Source organism: Limulus polyphemus, unplaced genomic scaffold (assembly GCF_000517525.1).
Source record: "Limulus polyphemus unplaced genomic scaffold, Limulus_polyphemus-2.1.2 Scaffold4443, whole genome shotgun sequence".
Lineage (NCBI taxonomy): Eukaryota > Metazoa > Arthropoda > Merostomata > Xiphosura > Limulidae > Limulus > Limulus polyphemus.
This window is the reverse complement of record NW_013670053.1, coordinates 1,795-13,736: the sequence shown is the minus strand read 5'-3', so window position 1 is coordinate 13,736 and position 11,942 is coordinate 1,795. Positions and strand designations below refer to the sequence as shown.

The 11,942-nt window shown below is 34.4% G+C and overlaps 1 protein-coding gene across 1 annotated transcript in view; it reads left to right on the top strand.

The window, feature by feature from the left end:
* LOC106471155 (major facilitator superfamily domain-containing protein 12-like) overlaps positions 1-11,657 on the top strand; it is a gene marked incomplete at its 3' end in the record, with an annotated part of 18,646 nt that extends 6,989 nt beyond the window's left edge. The window contains exons 2-3 of the mRNA XM_013931743.2: positions 8,267-8,474; positions 11,540-11,657. Of these exons, the coding sequence (XP_013787197.1) occupies positions 8,267-8,474; positions 11,540-11,657 (326 nt within the window). The remainder of the gene's footprint in view (positions 1-8,266; positions 8,475-11,539) is intronic.
* Positions 11,658-11,942: the final 285 nt, after the last annotated feature.

Genomic DNA, 11,942 nt, shown 5'->3' with positions numbered 1-11,942 from the left:
TTTTTGATACATTACAAGCTACAAAAACAAATTATACCTTTTTTGATACATTACAAGCTACAAAAACAAATTATAAATTTTTTTCATACAAAAGTACAAATTACAAAAAGAAATTATACATTTTTTGGTACATTACAAATTACAAAAACAAATTATGCATTTTTGATACAACATTATAACTTACAAAAATAAATTATACATTTTTTGATACATTACAAGTTACAAAAACAAATTAAACATTTTTTTATATATTACCAATTACAAAAACAAATTATAAATTTTTTTCATACAAAGTACAAATTACAAAAACAAATTATGCATTTTTGATACAACATTATAACTTACAAAAATAAATTATACATTTTTTGATACATTACAAGTTACAAAAACAAATTAAACATTTTTTTATATATTACCAATTACAAAAACAAATTAAAAATTTTTTTCATCTCTATAATTCTAATATAGTCTCTATTCATCTAAATCAGACTGTATTGCTGTGGGAGTTAGTGTGGGTGTCCTGGGAGATTTCAAAGCAGCTTGTACCTATAAATATAAAAGACCAATTCAAGTTGACATCAGTACAGCTATCAATAAAATCACAAATCAAATAGTCTGAGATTTGTATTTTCATCATTCTGCCAAGGACTATATTATTATTATATGCCAAAACAATGTTGATTAAATTAATCATTATAAACACCTGCTATACAAATAAAGTTGCGTCTACCTTTATGCCAAAAATTAATATTTTGTTTTATGCAATATGGAGCTCAGACAGAGTTGGTACATGACTTAGCAGTGAATGTCATTCTATTCTATTTTACTTTTGTCTTGAATGAATTTCAAACTTTGCTGTATTATATTCTGTATATTTTAACTGCTATATTTTATTGTGTATATTAGTTTGACCAATACGAGAGCATCACTTTATTTGTCAATATATTTACCAGGAACAGGTGCATGATTAAGAGCTTCTGCCTTATGCAGCTCAACCTTAGCATCCTGGCATTTGGGGTAAACTTGTCTACATGCCTCTATTGAATCATTAAAAAGTTCATTATTGCAATTTACAATAACATTGTCAAATTTAACAAGGCTAGGATTTTACTTCTTTACACTGCATAATTCATAAATTTATGAAAATAACATAACTTATAAATGTGATAATGAGGTATTAAAGTACTTTACCTAATACAAACTTTGTATGCCATTGATATCTTATAAATAGCCTTGTTCATTAGTACTTAACTGACCCTTATTGAATACTATTGTTTTCATTGCACAGTCAGTCTGCTGACTGGACTTATTTTCACAAAACTATGTAAAATGGATAATTTTTTAAAATAATTACTTAGGTAGTTTTTACTATGTTTATTGTACCAAAATAATTGATTAAAACTGAAAATATCCAGGTATACATACTAATAATTATGCTGTACAGTAGCAGGTCTTAGAATGTTTGCTGGTTCTTCCTGCCCTTCATGTTGAAGCTGGACCACATGTGGAAAGTCCCCAACTTCTTAAACATTCTTCGTACAGAATCCCCAAAATTGTTCCCTCACAAGGCACTCAGGACAGCAACCTGAAAAATTATGTTACATTTAATATATCTAAACTATTTATGTCTATGATAATAAGTATCAGTGAAAAAAATAGCTATTCGTTATAGGACTTACCAGTTTTTTCTCTGGCCTGGGTTTTCTGATAGCTTGGAACAAATTTGGTCCAGGTCTTCCCATGTATCCATTGGTTTCTCCACTATTTCCATCTGTTGTGCCTGGTCTTGTGAAACCTCTCTCCCATTACCAGCAAGTTATTGGAGAAGTTTTGTGTGCTTTTTTTTTATTGGTGATGATTTCATCCAGCCTCATTATAAAGTGCCACTGGTTATCTAAAGGATGAAGCAGAACATGGAACAGTTTCTGCCTAATTAACATAATATTGTGTGCAGATAAAAGCAGTGTAGCCTTTAACTGGTGATCTGGTCACCCCAGGCCACCAAAAATTGAGCTGGGCTACTAAATCTGACTAGTTGGTGCCACAACTTTTAATTGCATTATATAGAAGTTTATTTTATTGAGCATGGCAATCAGAATGTTGGGCGACTACATATGAGTACTGAAACCTTAAAAATACCAGTGTAAGGCAATAATCATTTTATGTTGATGTGTGCTGATTTATTTTTGTAAAGCTTTGAGAATTTTTCTTTAATTGTTTCAATAAGGGTTTGTTTGGTTAAAAGGTTTATTTATATTAACTTTAGTATTTAGTATCTGTGTCACAGATTCTACTTCTGAAATATATAAAAAAACAATCACAAGGCAGATCAATACCATATCATTTATATTGACAGAAATGCATATAAATGTTGTCTGTTGTGAAAACCACATTCTTTTGAAACAATGTTATTCAAGTAATATAACTAGTAGTAATAGTAGGCCTATTTGTAGTCTAAGCATTAAGCCTAATACATAAACGTAACATAAGGCTTAGCTGAAATGTTACTTGATTAATTTTATTTTGCTTTTGACTACAAATCAATGTTATAAAACTTCTGAATTGAACTATTTAGCTTTTATATCACCGAAGTTATAAAAAAAATAAAGAATAAAAACAAACCTATCTAATAAATCAACATTAATATTGAGCATTCAACATAAACACCATCACTAACTGTAAGTATAAAACTAAAACTTAGTGAAAGGCTTAATTCCTCTAACAGTGTCGATAATGCTTTCATGCACCTTTTTTCAGTTTGTTTTGAAACTTTCTACAAATTCTATATGGATGTTAGGAAGCATATCTTGTCATTACACACTTTTGATGAAGTATTTTGGAGACTTAAGGTTGCTGATTCAAGAATGCTGGACAGTTGAGATCTTCTTATTCAAATTTGGTGTAATTAAGCTATACCTGTCATTCCTGAAGTTTCACACTTATCCAAATTACACCAAATATAGGCAAATAAAGTGGAATTAATTTTCCTGTGATATTTTTAAATGGAAAATAATATTTTACACACTTTCTCATATTTTTTGTGACTGTGACTTTAAAAATTACTAAATTAATATTTCAACACCAAAAAGAAATACTACATGGGGAATACATAATAGCTTGTGAGTTACACTGCCAAATGATGTATTATTTTGCTTTTCGTTTGCAATGTAATATTCTCATGTTATTGCTGCTTAATAGCACCCTATGTTATAAAGTTACATTCTGACTACATAGATAAAACGTAATGTTTTTACGTAGTGGCACAATGTTATGAAGTTACATTATTACTTCATATATGCTACATATTATTCAGATGCTACCAAACCACTACCATGTCACTACGTAGTAAATACATAGTGTGTTTGCTGGGATAGCATACACATGAGCATGTGACAACCCTCCACCAATAGGAGCAAGGTACAACTCTTAGCACAACTGACTCCCTCTATGCAGCTTAGCCCAACTTTACTTCTCAATTAGCACTTGTGGTATTCATACGTGTTTTTTGCTCATGCTTTCCTTTATGGAATTTTCAATCTATTCCTTTTTTTTTAGAACTTGGTTTTTCCTTACATTTGCCACACTTGTGTTTTGAAAGTTTTGTTAGTACATGTTAAACTTATATGTCTTTTTATTATAATATGTGATTCTTTGGAGCTCCCTGCTCGACTTTTCTACTTCCACTATTTGTTGAAATGTATTCTGAGTTTCACGTTATAGCTACTACCATTGATCCTACAGTTGAACTTGCTAAAAATGAAATTGACTATTGTGGCTTCGTGTGGGAACTTATGCCCTGTTTTTTCCCCACACATGCACAATTGTCCTCTCCACCATTCCCTACACTTCTGTTTTGGGGATCTCTTGGGTTGGTAAGCCCTTTGTCTATGTGAATTTACTCAATTCTCCTTGCAGAACTTGCACATGGCTCCCTTTTCAAGGTAAGATGGTTTTGGGGTCTTCCAATTTGTCTCTACCTCATCCTGCACCTGTTCCTGTGTCTCCCTCCTCTTTCCTCTCCTTTACAAGTGCCTACTTGATGGGTCTCTGAGGTTCACTGTTGGTTCATTCATATATGACTTCAGTGCTCCTGACAATCACAGTAACAATATGGGGGGTACAGGTTCAGTTGGGGCTAGGCTTTTGCAATTTGCCACCATTTGGGAATCCTTCACCACAGACACTTGGATTATACTGGTTCTTTCCAAAGGGCTCATTCTTTGTTTCATTTCCCCACCTCCCTAATTCTTTTCCATTTTTTGGGATTCCATTTCTAGCCAGCATCTTACAGAGGCAGTTCTGGATATTCTTCATCAGGGTACCCTAGAACAGTAAGATCTTTCTCAGCCAGGTTTCTATTCCCATTTGTTTGTAGTCCCTAGGAAGATTTGGGACTGGCACCCCATCATCAACTTCTCTGTCTTGAACCATTTCCTAGACCTTCCTCGATTCACCATGGAGTCCTACCTATCTCTTTGATGGATTTTCACTCCTTGTTAATGGATGATGAAGTTATATGTCTTGAATGCTACCCTCCTCATTCCCATCTCCCCAACATCCTGGTTTTTTCATTGTTATGTCCATCATAGTTGTGTCTACCAATTCTGTACTCTTCTATTCAGGCTAGCTTTGGCTCTCTACGTTTTTGTTGGGTTGTTAAGACCTTTGCCCATCTTCTCCTTTCCACCATTATATGAACAACTGGCTGCTTCTAGTTCGTTCACATGCCACCTTTTACCTTCAAGAGGCTGCATGGGTGAGTTGGTCCAAGTAGAGAAGTCTTTCCTCTCCCTCACTCAGTACCTTTTTCATCTCGCTGTATTTCTCAATTCCTGTCTCAGCTAGGCCCACCCTTCTCCTCTTCACTTGCAGTGTATGGTGCTTCTGGTTTGGATCATTTACACCTTTTCCAATTGCATGAGAGGTTCTGTCTCTTTTGGGGACATAGGCTTCTTTGAAGGCCCTATTTCCTCTATGTTGAGCACACATGTGCCTACTTCAGTGAGCTTTACTATATCAGTGTAACTTCTTTTGGTATCTCATGGATGCCCTTATCCATTTCCTTCCATCCCTTCATGTCGACTTTATCTTGTAGTTTGACAGAGACAACTCCACGGTGGGTGTTCCTCTTCCTTCTTCTCGTCTGGAGGTGCACCTTTTCACAGATGCTTCTCTTTTGGGTTGAGGTGTGTATCTGGACACACAGGAGCTTTTGAGTTGTTGGTTTGTTGATGAGTTATCTCTGCATATCAGTCTCTTGGAATTTCTTGATGTTCACTGGGCTTTGGTTCACTTCCTTCCATATCTCCAGAACAGGTCAGTTGTGCGCCATTTCAACAACTTGATTGTTGTCTCATCCTTCACTTGAGGGACACTCAGTTGATGTCTCTTTGTTTTCATACATTCAACCTACTGTTTCGGGTGAAAAGCTATCACATTCACTTGTTTATCTATCTTTCACTGACAAGATTCTTACCATGGAGTGGTTCCTCGAACCACAGGTGTTTGTCTGACTGTGTTCCCAGTGGGGTACTCTGGAACTGGATGCATTCACCACCCAACTGAATTCCACATCCTTTGACTATAGCTGTCAGTGCCCTCCATAAGGATTGGGGCCCTTTCCCTCTTTGCCTACCTGCTTCATCCATCTTCTTCCTTGTGTTGTTTCCATCATCTATGCCACTCCATGTTGCATTCTCTTGCCTCAACCATGGTTTCCACTTTTGTGCCTGCTCATATTAATACCTCCTCCTCTCCTCAGACATCCTCACTCGGGCACACTACATACAGATGGGCTTGATTTTCCCTGCAGATTACATCCTTGATTTCCAATTCTGTTTGCTCTTCCTCCATGACAATTTACCAACATAAGTGGTATGTCTGCCACCATTGGTCTTCATGTCATAGTGTTCCTCCATCCTGTCCTACTCTCTTGCACCTTACTTCCTTCCTTACCTGGCTTTTTGACAAGGGGTTTTTGGTATCCACCTTCACTCCCATTTCCCTCCCTTCCACTTCTCACCTTTACCTTCTTTCAGATCCAGATTACCTCTTGTGTCCTGTTCGGGCTCTCCGCTGTTATGTGGCTTGCACTACTCATTTTCATGGTTCACATTCTCATTTGTTCATTCATTGTCATACTTCCCTTTCCCATGATATTTCTCCTATTACCCTTATGGGCTAGATTTGCCTGGATTATTCTTCGTTGTCTCCTGATGAATGTCGTATATTTCAGGTCTTCTCCCACCAAATCCATCATCTTACCATGTCCCTGGCTGCCCGATTCCATAATCCATTAGAGGATATAGTTCGTGCCGAGATGTGGACCACTACCCTTATGTTTATTTCACATTATCTTTAACTTCTGGCCATTTCCTGCTCTACAGGTTGCTGTCTACCTCTACTTGCCATCTTGAGTTCCATGGCTTCTCTGTGAGTGGATAGGTGCTCCTTATCTACTTTTCTTCTTTACAGGGCTTTTCTTGCATATACGGATCATGCTCAGTGGCTAGTGTTGCCTAACCAGTTATATTTATTCTTAAACCTGCACTTTATGACCATTCTGGTCAATATAGCCCACTGTTCGGATGAGGTGTTCTACAAGACTGCTTGTAGGTTTTTGTCATGGCGTTTTGAATCATAACTATGTTCACCCCAGACAATACACTCATGGACTAACATGAGTAAAGCAGAAAATTATTGCTGCCCATTCCTGCTGCTCCTTCTCTTGACTGAATCAGGAATGATCTGCTTTTCAAAATAGGGTTTCACAGTCACCCATTGTATTGTCTCTGCTACTGCATTCCTCCCGACTTTCCAATGCATTTTCCCCTCCTTCTTCCAGTTGAGAGTAGGATGGTGGTGTTCTGCCAGTGTAGATGGTGTATAGACACTCCTCTTACTGCAGATCTGATGTACTATTCCAGATGCTGCTTCGTTATGGGCTGGACAATTTCTACCAAAATGCAATTCACCCCTCTGGCTAGGCACCCTCCTTCCTACCATCACCCAGATGCCAGTTCCTGGGGGGTACTGGTGTTGGTTGAAGCTGAACCAGCCACATAAATCCTCACATGTGAATGGCCCAAGTACTCTCATTCTTCCAAGGACTGGATGATGCTTTCTCAATGCTGTCTTGTTCTGGACTAAAGTTGAACCTCCACAGTGCTCTCCGCCTTCCTACTGTCATCCGGATGTTTGTTCCAGGGGGGTAGTATCATGTAGCTGTCTCACATGAGGATAGGTAGGAGTATCAAGGCTAATGGTGAGAGAAAATGTGTGCATATAGAGGGCAGTACAAGTGGGAAAAGCTATTCTATTAGGAGAGTTAAGAATCTATCAGAAATACATTTTCAGTGTAGAAAAGTGTTAACTTTTCCTACTTACAACTGAAAACTGCGGCTACTGGGGTATATGATTATTAACTTTTTTCTCTCTTTTGGCTTAGTAGTGGTTTCTTTTGCTAAATTTCCCTTTTACAGAGCATCACATTATTAAAATGCTTGTCACAAGACCTGTGTGTAGGTGACTGACTTAGTGAGCATCATTCAAGCTGACTTAAATAAATATATCCCTGCACTAAACTTCAACCAGTATTGAGTGACACTGGTAACCATTATTTGATTTATATTCTTTGGAATACTTTGATATTTTAAAAAGTCCTTGGAACATATTTTACTACTTTTTATTAATTAATGACTATTTTGTATATGATAAATTTAGAAGTTTGAATTTCCTGAATATGTTTTGGGTAATGGAATTATGAATATGAAATCATTCATAGTTTAGATTTATTGCTAGGTTTCAGATATACTAGGTTTCAGTTTTGTTTCAGTGAATAGAGGAGTTACTTGAAAGTTATATATATGTACCTAAACCAATACCATAATTACTGAACAATTACCCCTCTGTTCTCTGTTGGTTGATTTATATAGTGTTATAACTGAGACTTGTTTGCAATATTTGTATAATGCTTTATAGTCTGTCTCGAGCTGCATTAGACATTGTTAGTTACATGTGAATTATTAAGAACTGCCATGAAGTTGTCTGTTATGCCTGCTTTAAACCATAATGTAAGGTTTTGTAAAATATTTCTTCCATTGTTTTATTTGTTTATAGCTTTTTATGAATTAAAAGTTAAACTTTTTTTTCATGTGTTTTTGGGTTTGTTGCATATGGTGCAACAGTTCTTAAAGTGAGTATTCAGTTCTACTATTACATTTTAAAAAGAAAATCTGAAAAAAAGTTGTGTACTTTTTTTTTTTAGGTACCATATGTGTCTTGATAAGTTTTCCATTCTTATTCAACCAATGCCTTGGATGCTCCAGTTCACATCAAACTGCTCAGGTTATTTATTATGCTGCTTTTATAATTGTATTCCAATTTGGTTGGGCTTCTGTCCAAATTTCTCATCTGTCTTTAATTCCTGACCTTACTCCTGTTTCATCAGAAAGAGTGGAACTTAATTCTTTAAGGTGAGATAAATCTATGGAAAATTAATGAAACATATTATTTTAATACATGATTTTCTTTATTGTTTCTGTTACTTAGGTTAGGATGAAACATATTATTTTAATACATGATTTTCTTTATTGTTTCTGTTACTTAGGTTAGGATGAAACATATTATTTTAATACATGATTTTCTTTATTGTTTCTGTTACTTAGGTTAGGATGAAACATATTATTTTAATACATGATTTTCTTTATTGTTTCTGTTACTTAGGTTAGGATGAAACATATTATTTTAATACATGATTTTCTTTATTGTTTCTGTTACTTAGGTTAGGTTTCTTTCAGCATATTTGAGAATGTTTGTTTTTTATGTTTTCTGCTTAACCTTGACAGTGTTCATAAGCATTAGCTATGATTCACAAGCAAAGTAGACTGGACAATCAAGTGTGATGTAAAATACACACACACACTAGCCTTGTTCTACATTTATCAATACCTCTAATAGATGTAGGTATTTTCTCTCTCTCTCTCTCTATATATATATATATACACACACATACATATATAAGCATATTATGAAACAACTGTTCCTTTGATTTTCACAGTGTTGTACATGATATGTGTATGTTGAAGGAGGCAAATAATTCTCCATATTCAAACCAGAGCTTACACATAATTTTCAAACTTTTGTGTAAATTTACCCTGTCTCATCTGTATGTACCTTGTCTAAAATTACATACCTTTCATTATGTGGGTCTCGTGAGAGCTGCCCAACCTTAGTTTCCCTAAAATATATTGTTGTGCAATAGCATGTACAGACATTTTCCCCAAATGACATCCAACTATCTTTCCCCTCTGAAACTCTGTTAGCTCTTTCCTTGTACTCATTGTTAGGCGTACAAGTTCGAAATAACTTCCGAGCGAACTGCTGATCCCCATTATAGGCCAAACTATTTTCATATTTCGTCATCACACCCATTTTCCTGCAATTAGAGGTGTATCCCATGACTTTTGGTAGGATAGTGTAGATATCATACATGCATGAAGTGCACTATAATGTAACATATAAATTTAATTACAATGTGAAAAACAAACTACCAAAAGGGAGTAGAATTGGAACATCAAAGTTCATGTACATGCAGATACTGTTGACTATTAAGAGAGAGAGTTGGCTTGATAAGTATTTGTAGAGCACATAAACAAATAAGTGCAAGTTTGTCAAAACACTAATTGTGATTTAACTCTACTCCAAAACAGACCTTCAGTTTGACATTAATCCTATTGTCACAGGTCAAAAGCCATATTATATACCGTTTGTTGACCTGCATTCAAAATTTCATTGAACTATTATTTTATGAATGTATGTCAATAAGTTTGGTAGCAAATTGTAGATTATAATTCAAGTTCCAGTATGATCCATTGGTTAATTTCTTAATTTAAAAGTAAATATTAAAAAAGAAATCCTAAATATCAATTTTTGTGTGTCATGTGTTATGTTGAATGAAAAATTGGTTCAAATAAGATGTTTGTGATGTCCAAATACAAAGTCTGTAGTTTCTTATGAATTAGGAACTCAATTATCACTATTGACAAGCTAGAATCTAAAATAAAAACCTCCTGTCTTTTCTATTTGCTGAGATATCCCTACTTTTACTGAATCAAGTACAGTGGCCCCACCTACCTCTTTCCATTTTTGGAAACACTTATGTACACCTACTTCTGTTTATGACGTGTGAATAACCAATCGAAAGCTCAGAATCTCCCCCAGTAGCTTTCTCAGCCAATTTGAAGTATTCTGGTGCTTTCTTTTTATGCTAGAATCCAAGCATTAAGATAAGACTTTAGTGAGGGCGAAATTTCCTATTTTTTTTTAGACCAAAATACAGCTCAATTATTAAGCTTAATAAATTATAGTGGAATTCAATGGTATTGATATAGTAATTTATGTTTTTGGTTATTTCAAAATGTATATATAAAACCTAAAAAAAATATTCCATTTCACATCCTCCATGGTGCAAAATTTGTTAAGGGTTAGCAACCTATGGCAAACAGCAAATGAGTACAAAGTTCGTAACTAGAAGAGATAATTGTTTGCTATACTTCTTTATTTACTGTTTTGTGTTTTAAGAAAAATAAAATCAAAAACTTATTTATAAATAGTAATTTATGTATATACATACATAATGTATTATAACTGAAATGTGACTGTATTTTACAAAATACTTGTCCACTAAAAATACAGCCAAGACAGGTCACTTTGTAAAGGCAAGTTCTATGTTCTTGGATATGGTAACATCAATGCATGTGCATCGCGTCATTGCAACTTCTTTAATATTATCCAGGCACAGCTGAAAGGTCAATATAATAAATATATATAAATGTATAATGTTATGCAATTTAAGCTATTTAGGCTAAACATTTGTGTTTCATGTTACAATTTGTAGTCATTCTAGAATGAAAAAAAGAATAATTTATATTTATTTCATATATTTCATAAAAATTTATGGTGGTTACGAGGTCGGTCAAATCGACCCAACCGGTACAGAGATACAGTAGTGAAAATAACTTTTATGTTCCTGAACCACCTGAATTATTATTATTTTTTCAGTGGATCACAACAGGATGTATACACCATGCTGCCATTTTTCTTCTGTAATTATGCAAACTTTCCACAAACTACCTGCCTACAGAGTGAGAACTGCTTCATTACACCATTTTATGTTAATCTATGTTCCTTTTATGAGAAATAATGTAAAAATAAAAAAATGGCATAAAGGTTTCCTCTTTTTCAAGTTTGTAGCTCACTGGAGTCCATTGTCCACTTGACTAAGGAGAACCTCCAGTACATACTTATCCACAATGTATAAAACAGTTCTCGTTGATTTAAGTGTTTTGTATAACATTTTAAATTTATATCTCTTACTATTAAAGTATTTGTAACAAACTATAAAGTTCTTTTTTTTTATGATATTGAAACTTTTTAAAATTCCTCTACTAAATGATTTAACATGTGACTATTTTGTGGACAAAATCAATTGTCTGGACACTGTTCTGGGTAACTGATACATAAAACCTTTCTTTATTAGATATGCCTTCACCGTTGCTTCTAATGTGTGTGTATATGGAATTACATGGTTTGAACTTGGTGTTGGAGGTACTGATAAAGATCAGCATTTGACACGAAGTGATGCTTCTGTATTCAGAGTAAGTAACATGTTTAATTTCTCTAAGATTTGAACAGGTATGGTGTGGTAAGTTCAGAGAAACTCTGTGAATTATCTCGGTGCTTTACAATGCCGAAAAAATATACAAGAGAGGTGATTATTGTCGACATTGTCATTTTTTTTTAAAGGTGTTACACTTGATATTGGTAGCTTGCTGTGTTATTTCGGAGATCTTATTATACCTTTAAAGCCGGAAATAACTACAAAAATCTAGGACTTTAAAGGAAAAAATCATTTGTACACATTTATTACAATTATGTTATTT